The following is a 23,247-nucleotide window of genomic DNA, read 5'->3' as shown; positions in this document are numbered from 1 at the left end:
CTTTTTATTCAGGAGACATCCAGCCTATTTAACTAGAGTTCCTTGCAAGCCTATACATATTAAACATGTGGATAGATATCTCTCATTGGAGTAAACCGTCTGCCCAATAAAATAGGTGCACAAAAATTTGCAACCCTTCTATAAAACATACAAAAGTTAAAATACTAAAACAAGTTTAAAATTACCTCAACTTTCTAAGCATCTGGGTAGGCCTGTCTAAACAGAAATGTTTTAGCAGTGTGCAAGAGAGGTAAGCGAACCTCCCAAGAGCTTCAAGGGCTTCTGGTATCTGGTATTTTTGTTGCTTCCTGTGAGGGACAGGGGATATCGCGAAGTCCCTCCCCTCCTGAGTTCAAGCCCGTCCCCGAGCAAAGGGGAAAGCAGGGAGAGTTCCGATTCCAGTGGGGAAGCAGGAAGTCGTGTCCGAGGCTCAGGCAAGGTAGAGGAGCCAGGGTCCCAGGTGGGACAGGAAGGGGCAAGCAAGGGGGGAAGACCCATCCCTCCAACTCCAGAATTACGCAGGAAGAGGAGGGGCAAGAGGATGGGTCTGCCAAAGCTTTTGTGTTGGAGAAAGACGCGCCAAAAGCCATTAGGAGGTTCTGAAACCGACTGACAACATCGCTCCGTGTAAATAGCAATGACTTGAGCACTGTAAATACGCAGCACCAATAAAAGAATAAAATGCAGAGCTGCGTAGCGTCGTTACTCTGAAGTAGTCCACTCCGGCCACTGTGACAGCAACCTCCTAATCATTTTTGGGCTACTTCGGAGTTGCCGGGATGAGCGTGTCCGAGGCGGAGAAGTGGCGGCAGATCGCTGAGCAAGCCCAGCTAGAACTGCAACAGCTGTCGCTGCAGGCGCAGGGAGAATTGAAGGCAGCTAAAGAGGAGACTAAGAAGGTCCAGGACGACCGGCTACAACTTGCGGAACAGGTGAGAGAGCTCCAGGAAAAAGAGCAGCATTTAAGGGCGGTGGCGGTAGACCTCCAAAACAAGCTGGATGCAGAGAAAAACAAGGCGGGAGGGGCTCCCCAAGTCCAAGTGCTGCCAGGAAGGAGAGCAGGGACCCTTGTAAGCAAGTTCAATGGAGACCCGAAGGAGTTTCAGGGCTTTGAGACTGAGATCGTGTATGCTCTTGAGCTGCACCAGAATGAGTTCCCCGATGATGAGCACAGAGTAGCGTTTATTGTGGAACATCTCACCGGAGCAGCCAGGGAGTGGCTAAGACCATTAATCGCAACCAAGAATCCTTGCATGAAAAATGTCCAACAATTTCTAGAAGGTTTGAGGACGATGTATTCGTCCGATAGTCATTTGGACCAGACTAAGGAGGAACTGCATAATTTACGCCAAGGAAATATGACAGTTCGCGCATATTGGGCGAAATTCACCATGCTGGTGCACAGACTGGGGTGGGTTTTGGATTCGCCTCCCATGCAAGCTGCGTTTTACTTGGGTTTGAGCGAGGAGGTGAAGGATGAACTCTCGAGAGGTCCAAAGCCCAGTACTATGGATCAGCTGAGCAAAGCAGCTCTGGCGGTGGGGGTGAGGCAGGAATCCCGGTGGAACGACAAGCAAGCGACGCGCGCAAAGCGGGCTTGGTTCCCACGGTCGCAGGAGAAGCCACTCCCTCAACAACCCTTTCAGGCCACGCCTGGAGCCAGCCAGGACCAGGAGCCCATGCAGATTGATAGCGCGCGCGCGCGGGCTTTTCAAACCCCAGCGGCGCCAAGACGCAAGGAGGGAAGGGGCGGGAATTGCTTTCTCTGCAACTCACCCCAGCATCTCGTCAGAGACTGCCCACATCGCAGGGAGTGGCAAGGAAAGGCGGGAACGGTGGTGCCCTCCCCCACTGACGCAGCACCACAGCAGGGAAACGGGAAAGCCTGGCTGCAGGAGACAAGGGGCAGCAGCCAGGCACAGTCAGCAGACAACAGCCCCAGCCCGCCCACCCGCACAGAGAGGTGCAGAGCCAGCCCACCCCTCCCAGAGCAGGAGTGGTTCTAGAAGTGACGCTAACGCTCCCAAATGGCTATCCCCTGACGGTCCTCGCCTTAATTGACAGTGGGGCGTCCGCCAACTTCTTCTCGAGAAGCTTTGCAGAAGAGCACCAAATCCAGCTTTTGCAGTTGGATTTTCCTCTGCACGTAGCAACCATTGACGGCAGGGAGCTGCTGGGAGGGGCCATCACACATCAAACCCCCCCCATGAGAATGACGGTGGGAAGGCACTCAGAGACACTGGCGTTCAACGTCACCACCATCTCAGACCCCCCCATCGTCTTGGGCATGAGCTGGCTGGCGCGCCACGACCCCTCCATCAGTTGGCACCAGAGGTGCATCACGTTTGGGTCAGACTTTTGTCTGGAACATTGCATGCAGCACCAACCAGGGGAGGGGCCTCCGATAGCCACGGTGGCCACCATGCATATCAAAGGGGGTGAGGCAATACCCAAGCAGTACTGGGACCTGCAGGAGGTCTTCAGCGAAGCGGAGTCCGACCACCTACCCCCGCACAGGCCTTTTGACTGCCAGATCAACCTGGTGCCAGGGGCGACGATACCCCCAGCCAAGCTGTACGCCATGTCAGACCAGGAGCTGGAGGATCTGCGCGCTTTCATCGACAAGAACCTCAAGCGGGGGTTCATAAGGGAAAGCAAGGCAGCAGGGGGCAGCCCGGTCTTCTGGGTGGACAAGAAAGACACGCAACAGCGCCGTCTTGTGGTGGACTTTAGACGGCTGAATTCGGTGACAGAGCCCGTGGCTTTCCCCATGCCCAGAGTGGATGATCTCCTGACAGCGGCACGCAGGGGCAAGATTTTCACCAAGCTGGACCTAAGGGGGGCGTACAACTTGATCAGGATCCGGGAAGGAGATGAATGGAAAACCACGATGTTCACGCCTCTGGGCTCTTTTGAATATCTGGTGATGCCCTTCGGTTTGCAAGGGGGCTCAGCATGCTTCCAGGCCTTCATGCACCACGTCCTGGGGTCCCTCCTCTTCAGGAAATGCTTGGTCTTCCTAGATGACATCCTTATCTACTCGAATGACCCAGTGCAGCATGTGAAAGATGTCAGAGAGGTGTTGCAACGCCTGAAGGAGAACCACCTGTATGTGAAGCTGGAGAAGTGCAAGTTTCACACCAAAGAGGTGGACTTCCTGGGCTACAAGCTGTCAGACAAGGGGCTGGCGATGGACAAGGACAAGGTGCAGGCCATCCTGGACTGGCACAGCCCCAGGACGCGCAAAGATGCCCAACGCCTACTAGGCTTCGCTAACTTCTACAGGAAGTTCATCAAGAACTTCTCTCGCGTTACGGCTCCCATCACGGACTGCCTGAGAGGCAAGCAGAAGTTCAAGTGGACACCAGAGGCGCAAGCAGCGTTCGAAAGCCTCAAGAGAGTGTTCGCCTCAGACCAAAACCTGTTCCATGTGGTGCAGGACGCGCCCCTACGCATTGAGACAGATGCTTCTGAAAAAGCTGTGGGCGCAATTTTGTTGCAACTGGACGCCAACAGGGAGTGGAGACCCTGTGCCTTCTTCTCCAGGAAGCTGACACAGCCTGAACGCAACTACACAGTGTTTGATAGGGAACTTCTTGCGATCTACGCTGCGTTCCAGCACTGGCGACACTTCCTGGTGGGCGCGAAGCACCCCATCCAGGTGTGCACAGACCACAAGAACCTGGAGTTCTGGAGAACTGCCAGGGTGCTCAACCAGCGGCAGATACGGTGGGCAGAGTTCTTCTCGAACTTCAACTTCTCCATCCACTACATCCCGGGGGAGCAGAATGTCAGGGCGGATGCCCTCTCCCGCAAGCCAGAGTACATGGAGGAGGAGGCGCCACCAGCCCCAAGGCACATTTTCCCCCCGTCGGCATGGTCCTGCGGAGCAGCTGTGGTGAGCGAGGCAGAACTCACAGCACTGACGGCAGCGGATGAATTTGCCAACCGCATCTTCAGAGAACTGAGAGGGGGGAGGGAGCAGGCAAAAGACTTTGCAGAACGCAGAGGGCTGCTTTTCTACAAGGGTGCGCTGTACCTACCCACCACCCAGCTTCGACGTACGGTCCTCAAGCAGATGCACGACAACCCTACAGCGGGGCATTTTGGAAGGGACAAAACCGCTCACCTAGTCATGAGACACTTCTGGTGGCCAGGGGTGCGGGAAGATGTTCGAGACTATGTAAGGGGCTGTACCACCTGCCAGCGGGCGAAGGTGGTCAGAGCAGCGCCACCAGGGTTGCTGGAGCCCTTAGCCACACCACACAGGCCGTGGGAAGTGGTGTCCATGGACTTCATCACAGATCTGCCTTCGTCCAGGGGTAAGACTGCAGTGTTGGTGGTGGTGGACCTTATGTCCAAAATGTGTCACTTTATACCGTGTGCCAGGGCAGTCTCGGCAGAAGAGACAGCCAAACTGTTTGTTGATCACATTTTCAGACTGCATGGATTACCTTTAAGGGTTATTTCGGATCGTGGCCGCCAATTTGTTTCCAGGTTCTGGCGGCGGCTCATGAACCTCCTGCAGGTGGAGGTCAGCTTGTCGACGGCTAGACACCCGCAGACCAACGGACAAGCGGAGAGGGTCAACGCCATTCTGCAGCAGTACCTGAGATGCTACGTCAGCCAGCGGCAAACGGACTGGGTGGATCGCTTGCCACTAGCAGAATTTGCCTACAACAATGCAGTGCACGTCTCCACAGGGGTGTCGCCCTTTAAGGCCAATTACGGGCGCGACCTCAGATCTTTCCCAGAGAGGGAGAGGGAGGAGGAGGAGGAGGAGGGCCCACAGGCTGAGGATTGGGCAGAGGAACTGGAGACGGTGCACCAGCAGCTCAGAGAACACTTGGAGAGGGCCAAGGAAGCGTACAAAAAGGGGGCAGATCGCCACAGGCGACAAGGGGAGGTCATCAGGGTGGGGGACAAGGTGTGGTTGTCCTCGGAGGGCCTTCCCACCAGAGGGAGGTGCAAAAAGCTGGCACCCAAAAGGCTGGGCCCCTTCACGGTCACGCAACAGGTAAACCCGGTGGCATACAGGCTGGCACTGCCAGAGGACATGAGGGTGCATCCAGTGTTTCATAGATCGCTGCTGTCGCCGTACAGGGAAAGCAGCAGGCTCCGAGACAGCGAACAAACCCCCGAGGGAGGGGGGGAGAGGGAAGGCAGGGAGCAACTCAATGAGGCCACGGCCATCCTGGATTCAAGGTGGGGGGTGGGGGGACTGGAGTACCTCATGGCATGGGAGGATGCTCCACCGTCCCAGAATGAATGGGTCCCAGCCACTCAGATACAGGAGGAATTCTTGGTGGAAGAATTTCACGCCCTCTTTCCCCACAGACCCAAGCCCTGGCACATGGAAAGGGAGGGGGAGGAGGAGGAGGCACGGGAGAGCAGCTCACCATGGCGCTGGGAAGCGGAGTTTGAGGAACCAGAGGATGAGGTATGGGTGTCACCGAGATCCACCCAGTCAGAGGAAGGAGCAGATTGGCAGAACGTTTTTACCCCCACCAGCTCTGACGCCACGGACTTTTTGGGATTCCCGTCCGCCCAGGCGGAAGGGGGGGGCTCGCAGGACTGGGGGGAGGTATTCACACCAACGGGCTCGGAGAGCACTGAGTTCTTAGGCTTCCAGTCGTCACCGACACATGGGGGGGGCCTGGGGAGGGGTGAAGGAGAGCTTGGGAGGGGGGTGGATGTGAGGGACAGGGGATATCGCGAAGTCCCTCCCCTCCTGAGTTCAAGCCCGTCCCCGAGCAAAGGGGAAAGCAGGGAGAGTTCCGATTCCAGTGGGGAAGCAGGAAGTCGTGTCCGAGGCTCAGGCAAGGTAGAGGAGCCAGGGTCCCAGGTGGGACAGGAAGGGGCAAGCAAGGGGGGAAGACCCATCCCTCCAACTCCAGAATTACGCAGGAAGAGGAGGGGCAAGAGGATGGGTCTGCCAAAGCTTTTGTGTTGGAGAAAGACGCGCCAAAAGCCATTAGGAGGTTCTGAAACCGACTGACAACATCGCTCCGTGTAAATAGCAATGACTTGAGCACTGTAAATACGCAGCACCAATAAAAGAATAAAATGCAGAGCTGCGTAGCGTCGTTACTCTGAAGTAGTCCACTCCGGCCACTGTGACACTTCCCTTTCGTGGTCACCTGTTTAGTTACTGCTGTTCTCCTGTTTCTGCAGATACCGGAGCCCAGACCGGGGGGGGGGGGAACAGTTTCTTCAGTTTAATGGACTCTTCATGCCTTATTGTTGCTCTTCTGTAGTCACCAAGGTTCCTTTTAATTGTTCTGCCAGGAGCATGGGCCTGACTTGTCTGGAAATGTAACCTGTGCAGATGGGAGAGTGTTTCAAAGACTCCTCCAAATGACCTTTCCCATAAAATGGGTCTTTCTCATAAAATTAGTATCTTCCTCCTGGGGTACCAGTTTTGTGGCCCTGTCCTCATGCGATGGAGCCTGTCCTTGGGGATAGGTTATTTGGAGAGCGCCTCCTGGCTGCATGGGCTTCTGCTCATGAATAAGCTGCTCCCTTGCAACTGGGAGAACTTTCAAAGGGGACCGTGATATAGGGATTAAAGTGAGAGGAAGTAAGGAAGAAGAAGGCTTACAAAACAACAACAAAAAAGAAAAACAATGCTAGAGAAAAACTAGCTTGAAATTGATGACTACAGGAACAAGCACTCAGAGAAAGAACTTGGCGTCGGAGGTTTCAAAAATATGTGCAGATACCTCAAAAATCTCCAGAGCCAAAATTGTGATTGCAGTTGTATTTGGGGTGGGGAAATAGGAGTTGTGCCGGAATAGACAGGTCCCAGGAGCAACCTGATTAAAGTACAGAATTAAAGACTACATAAACACCATTCATTCCATTTCTCTCCCTCTGAAACATTTTCTGCTGGTCTCTCTTGGTTTTTCTACCTCCTGCCGTATGTCATAGGCGTTCTTACCTGTGAAACTGTGGCTCAGCTTCTCTTATTCCCTATCCTTTTTGCAGTTGGCTCCAACAGCTGCCGGGTAAACAACGGAGGCTGCAGCAGCCTTTGCCTCGCCATCCCCAAAGGCAGGCGGTGTGCCTGTGCAGAGGACCAGATTTTGGCACCAGATAACGTCACCTGCCAAGGTAAGAATGTGCAGAACGCAAGTGTGATAAACAAGAGATTGCCAGGGTTTAACATTCCCTAGAATTGTTCCTCTCTGCATCCTGGAAGGTGGATGTGAGGGACAGGGGATATCGCGAAGTCCCTCCCCTCCTGAGTTCAAGCCCATCCCCGAGCACAGGGGAAAGCAGAGAGAGTTCCGATTCCAGTGGGGAAGCAGGAAGTCGTGTCCGAGGCTCAGGCAAGGTAGAGGAGCCAGGGTCCCAGGTGGGACAGGAAGGGGCGAATAAGGGGGGGGAGACCCATCCCCCCAACTCCGGAATTACGCAGAAAGAGGAGGGGAAAGAGGATGGGTCTGCCAAAGCTTTTGTGTTGGAGAAAGACGCGCCAAAAGCCATTCGGAGGTTCTGAAACCGAATGACCACATCGTTCCTTGTAAATAGCAATGACTTCAGCACTGTAAATACGCAGCACCAATAAAAGAATAAAATGCAGAGCTGCGTAGCGTCGTCACTCTGAAGTAGCCTGATCCGGCCTCTGTGACAGCAACCTCCGAATCTTTTTTTTGGGCTACTTTGGAGTTGGCGGGATGAGTGTGTCAGAGGCGGAGAAATGGCGGCAGATCGCAGAGAAAGCCCAGCAAGACCTGCAGCAGCTGGCGCAGCAGGCGCAGGGGGAATTAAAGGCAGCTAAAGAAGAAACCAAGAAGGTCCAGGACGACAGGCTACAACTTGCAGAACAGGTGAGAGCACTTCAGGAAAGAGAGCAGCAATTAAGGGCGGCGGCGGTAGACCTCCAAAACAAGCTAGATGCAGAGAAAAACAAGGCGGGAGGGGCACCCCAAGTCCAAGTGCTGCCAGGAAGGAGAGCCGGGACCCTAGTAAGCAAGTTCAATGGAGACCCGAGGGAATATCATGGCTTTGAGACTGAGATTGTGTATGCTCTTGAGCTGCACCATGATGAGTTCCCTGATGATGAGCACAGGGTAGCGTTTATTGTGGAGCACCTTACCGGGGCAGCCAGGGAGTGGCTAAGACCGTTAATCGCAACAAAGAATCCTTGCATGAAGAATGTCAAACTATTTCTAGAAGGTCTGAAAACGATGTATTCGTCCGATAGTCATATGGACCAGACTAAGGAGGAACTTCATAATTTACGCCAAGGAAATATGACAGTTCGCGCATATTGGGCGAAATTCACCATGCTGGTGCACAGACTGGGGTGGGAACTAGAGTCAGCCCCAATGCAAGCGGCGTTCTACTTGGGTTTGCATGAGGAGGTGAAGGATGAGCTCTCGAGAGGTCCAAAGCCCAGTACTATGGATCAGCTGAGCAAAGCGGCTCTGGCGGTGGGGGTGAGACAGGAATCCCGGTGGAGCGACAAGCAAGCAACGCGCGCAAAGCGGGCTTGGTTCCCACGGTCGCAGGAGAAGCCACTCCCCCAACAACCCTTTCAAGCCACGCCTGGGGCCAGCCAGGACCAGGAACCCATGCAAATTGATAGCGCGCGCGCGGGGGCTTTTCAAACCCCAGCGGCGACAAGACGCAGGGAGGGAAGAGGCGGGAATTGCTTTCTCTGCAACTCCCCCCAGCATCTCGTCAGAGACTGCCCACATCGCAGGGAGTGGCAAGGAAAGGCGGGAACGGTTATGCCCTCCCCCACTGATGCAGCACCACAGCAGGGAAACGGGAAAGCCTGGCTGCAGGAGACAAGGGGCAGCAGCCAGGCACAGTCCGCAGACAACAGCCCCAGCCCGCCCACCCGCACAGAGAGGAGCAGAGCCAGCCCACCCCTCCCAGAGCAGGAGTGGTTCTAGAAGTGACGCTAACGCTCCCAAATGGCTATCCCCTGACGGTCCTCGCCCTAATTGACAGTGGGGCGTCAGCGAACTTCTTCTCAAGGAACTTTGCAGAACAGCACCAGATCCAGCTTCTGCAGCTGGATTTTCCTCTGCACGTGGCAACCATTGACGGCAGAGAGTTGCTGGGAGGGGCCATCACTCATCAAACCCCCCCCCATGAGAATGACGGTGGGAAGGCACTCAGAGACACTGGCATTCAACGTCACCACCATCTCAGACCCCCCCATCGTCTTGGGCATGAGCTGGCTGGCGCGCCACGACCCCTCCATCAGTTGGCACCAGAGATGCATCACGTTTGGGTCGGACTTTTGTCTGGAACATTGCATGGAGCACCAACCAGGGGAGGGGCCTCCAATAGCCACGGTGGCCACCATGCACGTCAAAGGGGGTGAGGCGATACCCAAGCTGTACTGGGACCTGCAGGAGGTCTTCAGCGAAGCGGAGTCCGACCACCTACCCCCACACAGGCCTTTTGACTGCCAGATCAACCTGGTGCCAGGGGCAACTATACCCCCAGCCAAGCTGTACGCCATGTCAGACCAGGAACTGGAGGATCTGCGCGCTTTCATCGACAAGAACCTCAAGCGGGGGTTCATCAGAGAAAGCAAGGCAGCAGGGGGCAGCCCGGTCTTCTGGGTTGACAAGAAAGACACGCAACAGCGCCGTCTGGTGGTGGATTTTAGGCGGCTGAATTCAGTGACAGAGCCAGTGGCTTTCCCCATGCCCAGAGTGGATGATCTCCTGACAGCGGCACGCAGGGGCAAGATCTTCACCAAGCTCGACCTGAGGGGGGCGTACAACTTGATCAGGATCAGGGAAGGCGATGAATGGAAAACCACGATGTTCACGCCTCTGGGCTCTTTTGAATATCTGGTGATGCCCTTCGGGTTGCAAGGGGGCTCAGCATGCTTCCAGGCCTTCATGCACCACGTCCTGGGGTCCCTCCTCTTCAGGAAATGCTTGGTCTTCCTGGATGACATCCTTATCTACTCCGATGACCCAGTGCAGCATGTGAAGGATGTCAGGGAGGTGTTGCAGCGCCTGAAGGAGAACCACCTGTATGTGAAGCTGGAGAAGTGCAAGTTTCACACCAAAGAGGTGGACTTCCTGGGCTACAAGCTGTCAGACAAGGGGTTAGCGATGGACAAGGACAAGGTGCAGGCCATCCTGGACTGGCACAGCCCCAGGACGCGCAAAGATACCCAACGACTACTAGGCTTCGCCAACTTCTACAGGAAGTTCATCAAGAACTTCTCTCGCGTTACGGCTCCCATCACTGACTGCCTGAGAGGCAAGCAGAAGTTCAGGTGGACACCAGAGGCGCAAGCAGCGTTCGAAAGCCTCAAGAGGGTGTTCGCCTCAGACCAGAACCTGTTCCACGTGGTTCAGGACGCGCCCCTTCGCGTGGAGACAGATGCTTCTGATAGAGCTCTGGGTGCCATTTTGTTGCAACTGGACGCCAACAGGGAGTGGAGACCTTGTGCCTTCTTCTCCAGGAAGCTGACCCAGCCAGAGCGCAACTACACGGTGTTTGATAGGGAACTTCTTGCGATCCACGCTGCGTTCCAGCATTGGAGACACTTCCTGGTGGGCGCCAAGCACCCCATCCAGGTGTGCACAGACCACAAGAACCTGGAGTTCTGGAGAACGGCCAGGGTGCTCAACCAGCGACAGATACGGTGGGCAGAGTTCTTCTCGAACTTCAACTTCTCCATCCACTACATCCCGGGGGAGCAGAATGTGAGGGCGGATGCCCTCTCCCGCAAACCGGAGTACATGGAGGAGGAGGCGCCACCGGCACCCAGGCACATTTTCCCCCCGTCAGCATGGTCCTGCGGAGCAGCAGTGGTGAGTGAGGCAGAACTCACAGCACTGACAGCAGCGGATGAATTTGCCACCCGCATCTTCAGAGAACGGAGAGGGGGGAGGGAGCAGGCGAAAGACTTTGCAGAACGCAGTGGGCTGCTTTTCTACAAGGGTGCACTGTACCTGCCCACCACCCAGCTTAGACGTAAGGTCCTCAAGCAGATGCACGACAACCCAACGGCGGGTCATTTTGGGAGGGACAAGACCGCTCACCTGGTCATGAGACACTTCTGGTGGCCAGGGGTGCGGGAAGATGTTCGAGACTATGTACGGGGCTGTGACACCTGCCAGCGGGCAAAAGTGGTCAGAGCACCGCCAGCAGGATTGCTGGAGCCCTTAGCCACACCACACAGGCCGTGGGAAGTGGTGTCCATGGACTTCATCACAGACCTGCCTTCTTCCAGAGGCAAGACTGCAGTGTTGGTGGTGGTGGACCTTATGTCCAAAATGTGCCATTTTATACCGTGTGCCAGGGCGGTCTCCGCAGAAGAAACGGCCAAACTGTTTGTTGACCACGTCTTCAGACTGCATGGATTGCCTTTAAGAGTTATTTCGGATCGTGGCCGCCAATTTGTTTCCAGGTTCTGGCGGCGACTCATGAACCTCCTGCAGGTGGAGGTCAGCTTGTCGACGGCTAGACACCCGCAGACTAATGGACAGGCGGAGAGGGTCAACGCCATCCTGCAGCAGTACCTCAGATGCTACGTCAGCCAGAGGCAAACAGACTGGGTGGATCGCCTGCCACTGGCAGAATTTGCCTACAATAATGCAGTGCACGTCTCCACAGGGGTGTCGCCCTTTAAGGCCAATTATGGGCGCGACCTCAGATCTTTCCCAGAGAGGGAGGGGGAGGAGGAGGAGGAGGGCCCGCAGGCTGAGGATTGGGCAGAGGAACTGGAGACGGTGCACCAGCAGCTCAGAGAACACTTGGAGAGAGCCAAGGAAGCGTACAAGAAGGGGGCAGATCGCCACAGGCGACAAGGGGAGGTCATTAGGGTGGGGGACGAAGTTTGGTTGTCCTCGGAGGGCCTTCCCATCAGAGGGAGGTGCAAAAAGCTGGCGCCCAGAAGGTTGGGCCCCTTCACGGTCACGCAACAGGTCAACCCGGTGGCCTTCAGACTGGCACTGCCAGAGGACATGAGGGTGCACCCAGTGTTTCATAGATCGCTGCTGTCGCCGTACAGGGAAAGCAGCAGGCTCCGAGGCAGCGAACAAACCCCCGAGGGAGGGGGGGAGAGGGAAGGCAGGGAGCAACTCAATGAGGCCACGGCCATCCTGGATTCAAGGAGGGGGGTGGGGGGCCTGGAGTACCTCATGGCATGGGAGGATGCTCCACCGTCCCAGAATGAATGGGTCCCAGCCACTCAGATACAGGAGGAATTCCTGGTAGAAGAATTTCACGCCCTCTTTCCCCACAGACCCAAGCCCTGGCACATGGAAAGGGAGGGGGAGGGGGAGGAAGCACGGGAGAGCAGTTCACCATGGCGCTGGGAAGCGGAGTTTGAGGAACCAGAGGATGAGGTATGGGCGTCACCGAGATCCACCCAGTCAGAGGAAGGAGCAGATTGGCAGAACATTTTTACCCCCACCAGCTCTGACGCCACGGACTTTTTGGGATTCCCGTCCTCCCAGGCGGAAGGGGGGGGCTCGCAGGACTGGGGGGAGGTGTTCACACCAACGGGCTCGGAAAGCACTGAGTTCTTAGGCTTCCAGTCGTCACCGACACCTGGGGGGGACCTGGGGAGGGGTGAAGGAGAGCTTGGGAGGGGGGTGGATGTGAGGGACAGGGGATATCGCGAAGTCCCTCCCCTCCTGAGTTCAAGCCCATCCCCGAGCACAGGGGAAAGCAGAGAGAGTTCCGATTCCAGTGGGGAAGCAGGAAGTCGTGTCCGAGGCTCAGGCAAGGTAGAGGAGCCAGGGTCCCAGGTGGGACAGGAAGGGGCGAATAAGGGGGGGAGACCCATCCCCCCAACTCCGGAATTACGCAGAAAGAGGAGGGGAAAGAGGATGGGTCTGCCAAAGCTTTTGTGTTGGAGAAAGACGCGCCAAAAGCCATTCGGAGGTTCTGAAACCGAATGACCACATCGTTCCTTGTAAATAGCAATGACTTCAGCACTGTAAATACGCAGCACCAATAAAAGAATAAAATGCAGAGCTGCGTAGCGTCGTCACTCTGAAGTAGCCTGATCCGGCCTCTGTGACAGTAGCATATATAAAGCAGCTTACTTTGAGATTCCAGACAGTTGTGATTAATACCTTCCCAGAGACAGTCTAGCATACAATGGTCACTTGCAGGTGTTTTGAGTTCTCCACTGCTAAAGTGTCAGGTACCATCTCCAGATAAACACTGTCTTGTTGATAATACTATATGTTGATGTTTGCAGTGTGGAGCTGCAGTTTATTTAGTTATTTATTGAAATTTCATCAACCAGGCTGTAAATATATTTTGGCAACCACCATTTCCCTCTTTTTTCCCCTTTGGAAAATGCCTCTCATTTAAACTCCCTCTTTTTCTTCCCTGCCTAGCCAACCCATCGTACATCCCACCTCCTCAGTGCCAGCATGGGGAGTTTGCGTGCAAGAACAGCCGCTGTATACAGGAGCGCTGGAAATGTGATGGTGACAACGACTGCCTGGACAACAGCGATGAGGCACCTGAGCTCTGCCGTGCGTATTTTGCCTGGGAACACCAGGGCTCTCCTTGACCAGTTCCGCTTTCTCTTGGGTCAGGATGGCCATATGCCCTGGGCAGGTCTGCACTCAGCGTATACAGACCGTGCATGCCCTGGCTCAACTCACATGATGCTGGTCAATCCAAAGTGTTTTTTCAGTTGATAGACAAGTCTGAAAATGAAGGGTTGGGATTTGAAACTGAGGTGCGGGAGACAATCCTCCTGGAATGCATATTCAGCTTTGCATCTACAGAAACAGACAAAACTGATGGGACCCAGGAGCCTGAAGTAATCCATGCCAGTATTCCATGCTGCTGCTCCTGCCCTACCCCTGCCTGCCCTTTGGACACGGCCAGGGCCCTGGGCATTTAAAACAAGAGGTTGTGTTGCAGGGACATAATTGGTTATCTGATGTAAGATGTAGCATTATAAAACTGTAGAGTTGGAAGGGACCCCAAGGGCCATCCATTCCAGCCCCCTACAAGGCAGGAATTCCAACTAAAGCATCCATGATAGGCGGCCATCCAACCTCTGCTTGAAAAGCTCCAAGGAAGGAGAGTCCACTGCCTCCTGAGGGAGCTTTCATTTAAAAGCAAGTTGCTTGCTCTGATGGTTCCATAGGAAAGTCTGGAAATGTTTCCATGCCTTTCTCTCTTTTCCCTTTTGTCATCACTTAATCTACGGAACCTTGAGCCAGACATCTTGGAGAGTGAAGTCAAACGGGCCTTAGAAAGCACTGCTAATAACAAGGCCAGTGGAAGTGATGATATTCCAGCTGAACTATTTAAAATTTTAAAAGATGATGCTGTTAAGGTGCTACACCCAATATGCCAGCAAGTTTGGAAAACTCAGCAATGGCCAGAGGATTGGAGAAGATCAGTCTACATCCCAATTCCAAAGAAGGGCAGTGCCAAAGAATGCTCCAACTACCGCACAATTGCGCTCATTTCACACGCTAGCAAGGTTATGCTTAAAATTCTACAAGGCAGGCTTAGGCAGTATGTGGACCGAGAACTCCCAGAAGTGCAAGCTGGATTTCGAAAGGGCAGAGGAACCAGAGACCAAATAGCAAACATGCGCTGGATTATGGAGAAAGCTAGAGAGTTCCAGAAAAACGTCTACTTCTGCTTCATTGACTATGCAAAAGCCTTTGACTGTGTCGACCACAGCAAACTATGGCAAGTTCTTAAAGAAATGGGAGTGCCTGATCACCTCATCTGTCTCCTGAGAAATCTCTATGTGGGACAAGAAGCTACAGTTAGAACTGGATATGGAACAACTGAGTGGTTCAAAATTGGGAAAGGAGTACGACAAGGTTGTATATTGTCTCCCTGCTTATTTAACTTATATGCAGAATTCATCATGCGAAAGGCTGGACTAGATGAATCCCAAGCCGGAATTAAGATTGCCGGAAGAAATATCAACAACCTCAGATATGCAGATGACACAACCTTGATGGCAGAAAGTGAGGAGGAATTAAAGAACCTTTTAATGAGGGTGAAAGAGGAGAGCGCAAAATATGGTCTGAAGCTCAACATCAAAAAAACCAAGATCATGGCCACTGGTCCCATCACCTCCTGGCAAATAGAAGGGGAAGAAATGGAGGCAGTGAGAGATTTTACCTTCTTGGGCTCCTTGATCACTGCAGATGGTGACAGCAGTCACGAAATTAAAATACGCCTGCTTCTTGGGAGAAAAGCAATGACAAACCTAGACAGCATCTTAAAAAGCAGAGACATCACCTTGCCGACAAAGGTCCGTATAGTTAAAGCTATGGTTTTCCCAGTAGTGATGTATGGAAGTGAGAGCTGGACCATAAAGAAGGCTGATCGCCGAAGAATTGATGCTTTTGAATTATGGTGCTGGAGGAGACTCTTGAGAGTCCCATGGACTGCAAGAAGATCAAACCTATCCATTCTTAAGGAAATCAGCCCTGAGTGCTCCCTGGAAGGACAGATCGTGAAGCTGAGGCTCCAATACTTTGGCCACCTCATGAGAAGAGAAGAATCCTTGGAAAAGACCCTGATGTTGGGAAAGATTGAGGGCACTAGGAGAAGGGGACGTCAGAGGACAAGGTGGTTGGACAGTGTTCTCGAAGCTACGAACATGAGTTTGACCAAACTGCGGGAGGCAGTGCAAGACAGGAGTGCCTGGCGTGCTATGGTCCATGGGGTCACGAAGAGTCGGACACGACTAAACGACTAAACAACAACAATCTACGGAACAGTGGACAGTGAAACAGTGGTTGAGGGACCATAGCTCAGTGGTAGAGCAGCTGCTTTGCATGCAGAAAGTCCCCCATTCAACCTCTGGCATCTCCAGCTATCAGAATCAGGTAGCAAGTGACAGGAAACACGTTTCTATATTCGAGACTCTGGAGAGAGAGGCAGGGATCTTTATCAATGACTTGGATGATGGGCTTGAGGGCATCCTGAGCAAGTTTGCAGATGACACCAAATTGGGAGGGGTGGCTAATACCCCAGAGGACAGGATCACACTTCAAAATGACCTTAACAGATTAGACAACTGGGCCAAAGCAAACAAGATGAATTTTAACAGGGAGAAATGTAAAGTTCTACACTTGGGCAAAAAAAATGAAAGGCACAAATACAGGATGGGTGACACCTGGCTTGAGAGTAATACATGTGAAAAGGATCTAGGAGTCTTGGTCGACCACAAACTTGACATGAGTCAGCAGTGTGATGCAGCAGCTAAAAAAGCCAATGCAATTCTGGGCTGCATCAATAGGAGTATAGCATCTAGATCAAGGGAAGTAATAGTACCACTGTATTCCGCTCTGGTTAGACCTCACCTGGAATACTGTGTCCAGTTCAAGAAGGATATTGACAAGATGGAACGTGTCCAGAGGAGGGCAACCAAAATGGTCAAAGGCCTGGAAACAATGTCTTATGAGGAACAGCTTAGGGAGCTGGGTATGTTTAGCCTGGAGAAGAGAAGGTTAAGGGGTGATATGATAGCCATGTTCAAATATATAGAGGAGGGAGAAAGGTTGTTTTCTGCTGCTCCGGAGAAGCGGACATAGAGCAATGGATTCAAACTACAAGAAAGAAGATTCCACCTAAACATTAGGAAGAACTTCCTGACAGTAAGAGCTGTTCGACAGTGGGATTTGCTGCCAAGGAGTGTGGTGGAGTTTCCTTCTTTGAGGTCTTTAAGCGGAGGCTTGACAGCCATCTGTCAGGAATGCTTTGATGGTGTTTCCTGCTTGGCAGGGGGTTGGACTGGATGGCCCTTGTGGTCTCTTCCAACTCTATGATTCTATGATTCTAGGAAAAATAACTGATCTGGTGTAAGACAGCTTTCTAGGAAACAGAATAAATTGTTGAAACAAAAATTAAAAAAATTCCTTCCAGTAGCAGCTTAGAGACCAACTAAGTTTGTCATAGGTATGAGCATGCACACTTCTTCAGATACACACAGAATAAATACAGAATAAATTGTGTGAGGATTAGTCAATTTATTCAGATCTCACAACAAATATTTTGAGTTGCTGAATTTGATGAGTTTGTCAAAGAATGCACATTGCATTGACTTTCAACACTGAAGAAATTACTTTGTGTTTCTGGTCTCAAGTATATTACTTTGGTAAGGGAGAAGGGATATTCTTACCCAGTTTCAGATTATTGCAATATGTGTAGGGGAAAAGAATGGTCTTGAACTTTGAGGTCCTAAGCTAGAACCCACCCTTTGCCAATCTCCAGATCAGCACACATGTCCCTCGGACCGTTTCAAGTGTGAGAACAACCGCTGCATCCCGAACCGCTGGCTGTGTGATGGGGACAATGACTGTGGGAATAATGAAGATGAGTCTAACTCGACATGCTCTGGTGAGAGCCCTTATCTTATCCATCGGTCACATTTTTACAAAATCCTAACCTTCCTCCAAGGAGCTCAGGTTGCATTCCTGTCTTATCTTTACAAACACTTGTTTGCTGAATGCAGAGTGGGCCCATAGAATGTAGTGTTAGGGTTTAATGTTGTCACCTTTCTGGTCTGTGCTTATATTGTTAACAATCCTTGCTATTTGAATTTTGACTCTATAATTGCTAGGGGGCAGGCAGATCACTCAAGTTCTGTATCAAGCCACTTTTACATGTATTCCTATTTAAGCCTGTTGTGTCCCATTTTTGCATCAATTTGCATGGAATTCTTAGCCAGAAAAATAGAAACAGGTATTCGCTTTTACAAGGAGGTCTGAGAGCTGCCTTTGAAAATTAATATTCTTCCAAGTGGCTAAAACATAGTCTACATTATTTAAGATGTCTTGACTATTTTATTGCTCATGTGTTTGCCTCCCTGGTCTCCTTTGGGAGGAAAGGTGGGGTAGAAGTAAATAAAATGAATAAATAAAAATGCATCATTGACTGCTGCACTTACTGAAAATAGAGTTGCAAGTGTCACTGGGCGGGTGGGTGGGTGGGTGTGGAAGGGATGTGCCATTACTACTGTTACAGTTAGTATATTAGAACAGCTGTTTACAATCAACAGTAGTAGTAGTAGTAATAATAGTAAATAATAATAATAATTTATTGTTTATACCTTGCCCACCTGGCTGGGTTTTCCCAGCCACTCTGGGCGGCTTCCAACAGAAAAATGAAATAAAACAATCTATTAAACATTAAAAGCCTCCCTAAACAGGGCTGCCTTCAGATGTCTTCTAAAAATCTGGTAGCCGTTTTTCTCTTTGACATCTGATGGGAGGGCGTTCCACAGGGCGGGCGCCACTACCAAGAAGGCCCTCTGCCTGTAAGCAAAACAAAAACAGCATCATGAATTATTTGATACTTATTTGATACTTGCCTTATTTTATATTACTTTAGCTAGTGTTCTTACACATTTACCTGTCTACTTGAAACATAGGGAAAAGATCTTGAAAATGAATGAACAGTGACCACTTCTCTATAAGTGTATCATTTTGAGGGTTATATTGAACTCCTAAGGGCACTTTTATATGTATGCAGTGCTATATTGGGGGGGGGGACATTCTGCTGCTGGGAATTCTATTTATTTCACACACACACACACACACACACACACACACACACACACACACAAAACCTAATCAGTACTAAAACCTAATCAGTTTACTAAAAATAAAGATAAAACCTTGAAATTGTGAATAAAGACTGCTAAAATATGTATTAAAAACACTTAAAAGATAATTAAAACCATTTTTTCCTTAGGTTACATTCACCAGATTAGATTACATGCTATTAAAAATCCATGAACATTATTATTCCTGGATTTATAAATTTAAATCTTGGCTCCATTTTTTTCTTGAAGGTGATATTGGTTTGAACCACTGGCCTATATTAAGACAGTAAAGCATATAGTTAAGGAGTTAGATTTTATGCCTTGTGTTTTGTTAGTCGTGTTTCAGTTAGTTGTCATCCAATGCAGTTTTCTTTTCTTAGCCAAGAGTTTATATATGATGGGTTTGGAAGATATTGAAAAAAGGGTGAGTGATAACCATCCATAAGTGTTGTTAACTTCTCAGAAGAGATTACCTGTATTGGCAGCCATAGTTGTCCTCTATACAATCTCACTGGGAGAAATTGCACATCATCCTACCCTGTTGCTCCTAGGGTGCTTGCTGCCCCATTTTTAACGTGCGGTGGTAGACCCCAATATTTTTTAGCTGCTGACATAGCTGTTACCTAGTTGGGGTAGCGAGTAACCTCAGACCACCTAGTAATGTAAGTGCTTCAAAAACTTGAGAAATCAAAAGGCTAACTACGTATCTTCACCTTAAGGTTGGTTTACATCAGAATGCAGGGCAGTCAGATTTCTCAAGCATCCCTGATAAGTGGTCCTTTAGATGCCCCTTTGGGCAGTGGTAATATGCCATCTCTACAAACATGTTTCTTCTGCATGTTCAGATCTTCCCGTGAGACTTGTTCTAGCTCTCCTTGTATATTCTGACATTTTCAGGTACCTCCAGTAACATTGCTTCTTTTATTCATTACCTCTTGTCTCTCCACCCAGCTCGTACCTGCCCTACCAACCAGTTCTCCTGTGCCAGCGGCCGTTGTATACCAATCTCCTGGACCTGCGACTTGGATGATGACTGTGGGGATCGTTCTGATGAGTCAGCCTCATGTGGTGAGTGATGGAAGATGCTCCAGTGTATATGCAGGTCCCACTTCCCAAATGCTTGCTATGCGAAAATCCACTTATCTGAACAGGAGGAATTAGTATTCAAACTTTGCTATACATCCCACAGATTCAGGTATCTGAACAGCCAGAGTTTGCCCACTTCCTTATTTGTTTGTGCTTTGCTGGTCAGCGGCAGCTATTTTGGGGCATTCAGGGAGGGAGGGCTAAAGGGGTGCGGAGACACTTGCTTGAGTACATGCCAGGAGACCAACCCTTTAAAAGCATCCTGGACATTGAGATAGATGCTGCTAACACTGTTGTTGTTGTTTTACCTCTGCAGCCTACCCAACTTGTTTCCCTCTGACCCAGTTCACTTGCCACAATGGCCGCTGCATCAACATCAACTGGAGATGTGACAATGGTAAGTGCCACATACCTGACTGATATCCTGCTGTGGTGATTGAAATAGTGAGATCAGAAAAAAGGGGAGGCTAGCTGTGATGGCGAATAGGGAATTATTTAGGAAAGGGAGGTCTTGGGCTACCCCCCCCCACATTTGCAGTCTCTGCATTCTGTTTGCTTCAATATGCTGCCTGCTCATGTGTGCATTGGGGTGGGGTGGGGGGCTCACCTATTTGTCATGAACTGTCCTTTTCTCCCCCAAGAAAACCCCATTCAGAAGAAGCCAGTGGGTGGGCAATGCAAGAACAAAACCTTCTTGGTCTTTCCATTCTGACCTTCCTAGCAAAGACAGGTTTGCAGGTGCCATTTACAGCTGAGTTAAATGCATAATTCCATTCCACCAAGGCATTTAATGTGAACCAAGGAAGGTTTAGCATACATGGACTTGAATCAGGTTTACCTTAAGACAGGTGTAGGGAACCTTTGGCCCTCCAGATGCTGCTGAACTACAACTCCAATAGTCCTGGAATTCCTCATTTGTAATAAATAATTATTTTGGTGTGGCAGCATCTACACTTCAGAGCTCCCTGCCTATTGGCATCAGACAGGCACCTTCACTGTGTTATTTTTGCACCTGCTTAAAACATTTATGTTTCAGCTAGCCTATGCCAGATGTTGGCATGTTCTTCTTTGTTTACACCTGAGTCTAATTGTTTTAAAAAATCTTTTTAATTGCACATTTTAAACTTTTCTATTGATAATTTAATGTTTCTGGTAAACTACAAGCGAGATTTTAAATCAAGTGGTATACAGATTTTGTTAAATCAAAATAAATATAACAAATCCCTGGTCACTGACCATGTGTCAGGGCTGGTTCATATGCAGGTCAGCATGGAGGCTCAGGGACTCGAAGTAAAGTTAGCTTTTTATTAGGAAAAATAGCATACAATCAGAGAGCAACACAGGGCATGCTCCCAGTAGTGCAGTTGCCAAGACTGGCTGTCTTCCCCTCCTACTTCCCTCTAAAGCTCCTGAGCCAGATGTCTTCCAAGCAGCTTAAAAGCCCATTAGGGAGCCAGCCCCCCCCCCGGCTCTTTTTTTGGGGGGGGGGCTACATGTAAAGCTCTGTGTCCTTGGAGACAAGGGGGGAGGGGAGCTTAATACTGTGGGACTGGGCAGTGCCTGTGAAGCTGCTGTAGCTCCTGCCCCTTCCACCTCCACTTCAGACCCTGTACCTGAATTGCTTCCCTCTGCTTCCTGCCTTGAATGGCTTTCTGCCTCTGCCTCTTCTCTCTCCCTTGAGCCTGTTGCTTCTTCAGCATCCCAGCCTCCTTCCTTCTCTGACCTGTCTTTTGTGTCCCACCACCACTTCCCTGGTTCGGAGCCTTCCTCCTCTGCAGCTTCCCTTGGGGGTTCTTCAGCTGGAGCCTCTCATCACTCTTCTTTGTCCAACCAGTTCCTAAAACCTTGCTTGCTGGGGCTGATAAGAGTTGTAGTTCAGCAACATATGGGGGACCATAGGCTCCCCATACCTGCCCTAAGTCCTCATCTGCTCATTAATTACATTGCATGATTGGGCTGATTTGAAGATTTCAGTGCTTTGAACCCACTCCCCTTTTAAATGGACAGAGAGGGAATGTTGGAGTTTGACGTTGCACCCCAATATCATTTCATAAGTGGATAGATTTAGTTTCAAGCTCAGAATCTTAAGAGCCAGTTCATTCACCAGATTCAAGTGGTTAATCTTTGTCTGGATTGTACCACTTCAAGTTGCAGGTATTGGTCTGCATTTTTGAATGCCCCCCCCCCCAAAAAAAACAAAAAACCTCTGCATGTAGAACATTTGCCTATCAGCAAGAAAGGTCAGGCTTTGCCTTCCAACTGAGATGCTTGTTTTCTGTATGCTGGGATCTTTTGGGGGAAGGGTGGCAACAATGTTCCTCTGCACCCTGAAATTGGAAAAAGTCCCAAGAGAAAGAGAAAGCTTTACCACTTGATTCTGCTGAATATGTAAACTGTCTCTATACAGGACTGTGAGTAGTAGGTAATGGGAAAGGAAATTATCCCCAGGTCAGTTGGCTATTAACCCTGATGCTATTTTTGTTGATTTTTTTTCATTTCTTTTGGAGAGCATGTCTGGGGCTTACTTGTATGAGTCATCTGTATTTTAAATCTCTTGGTGAAGTGCAGCATGTTGTCACCTCTTTTTCTCTGTGTCAATATGTTGTATTTAGGGAAAGTTTGGGACTAATGTGGGTGAGGTTAGGAAGAGAAGAGAGACAAAGCCTATTGCTGCCCTAACAGGGTGGCACTAACAGGGTGATCACTTGGGTGATCTTCTGGTCCTTCCCTGGCCTTTGACTCTATGTCTGCCATCAAGTTCTGAGGATTGTTGTCCACTAGATTAGGAAAAGATCTGCACAGTCAACTTAGGAGAGAAACCATAACTCTACTAGAGCACATTCGCTCTGGCGAAGACCTTGGAGAGCTGCTGTCAGTCAGAGTAGAGAATATTGGACTAGATGAGCAAATAACCTTGCCTGGTTTAAAACAACTTCTTAGGTTCCTGTGAGCTCTAGCAAAATTCATAAACCTATAATATTGTCTGCATGTTTTGCCTTGCACTTAAATAAGTAAAAACTCTAGGAGCTTAAGCACACACAAGTTCAGGTCAGTTTTTGGAATGGACACTGAATTTCAGGGAATGGGCCTAGAATATCCATGAAAGGTGCCCTAGAGCTTCAGCCTTCCCCCAATGCAGATAAATAGGGTGTGAACTCTGTCCACTGCTTCTCATTCCCCCTTTATGACTCTCCTGTTCCGCGTTCCGCCCCCGTTCATACTCTGTCTTTTAACACATCTGTACATCACCATTTTTGTATTTGATTTCCTTTTTCATGTTGACGTGTGTGTGTGTGTGTGTGTGTGTGTGTGTTTTCACTTTGCCCACTCTTCTGTCTTCTCTGGTTGGTTTCTGTTTCAGAAAAGGATTGTGGGGATGGCTCTGACGAAAAGAATTGTCCAAAAGCTACCGGTTAGTGCATAGATCAACATGCACCACAACCCTTTCCCGCTTTCTGGTCTCTAAAATCCTTGTCACTTTTCTTCACAAGTCCAGTCACTGCAGGAAAACACAAAGCAAAACTCCCATTTCCTAGCCTTAGTTTTTCTGATGAAGATCATTTGATGTACCCATTCTGCAAATTAAAAGAGCCATTCCTGGGGCCTGCCTTCAGCTA

At 50.4% G+C, this 23,247-nt stretch overlaps 1 protein-coding gene across 6 annotated transcripts in view; it reads left to right on the top strand.

Moving 5' to 3' along the window:
• Nucleotides 1–23,247, top strand: part of LRP1 (LDL receptor related protein 1) — a 335,312-nt gene that overhangs the window by 198,665 nt on the left and 113,400 nt on the right. For all 6 annotated transcript variants that reach the window (XM_060272179.1, XM_060272176.1, XM_060272175.1 and 3 more), the window contains 5 exons: nucleotides 6,988–7,113; nucleotides 13,344–13,484; nucleotides 17,212–17,337; nucleotides 19,496–19,612; nucleotides 19,947–20,027. In XM_060272179.1, coding sequence (XP_060128162.1) covers nucleotides 6,988–7,113; nucleotides 13,344–13,484; nucleotides 17,212–17,337; nucleotides 19,496–19,612; nucleotides 19,947–20,027 — 591 coding nt within the window. The remainder of the gene's footprint in view (nucleotides 1–6,987; nucleotides 7,114–13,343; nucleotides 13,485–17,211; nucleotides 17,338–19,495; nucleotides 19,613–19,946; nucleotides 20,028–23,247) is intronic.

This window comes from Zootoca vivipara, chromosome 2, assembly GCF_963506605.1.
Source record: "Zootoca vivipara chromosome 2, rZooViv1.1, whole genome shotgun sequence".
Classification (NCBI taxonomy): Eukaryota; Metazoa; Chordata; class Lepidosauria; order Squamata; family Lacertidae; genus Zootoca; species Zootoca vivipara.
This window is presented reverse-complemented; position numbering and strand designations above follow the sequence as displayed.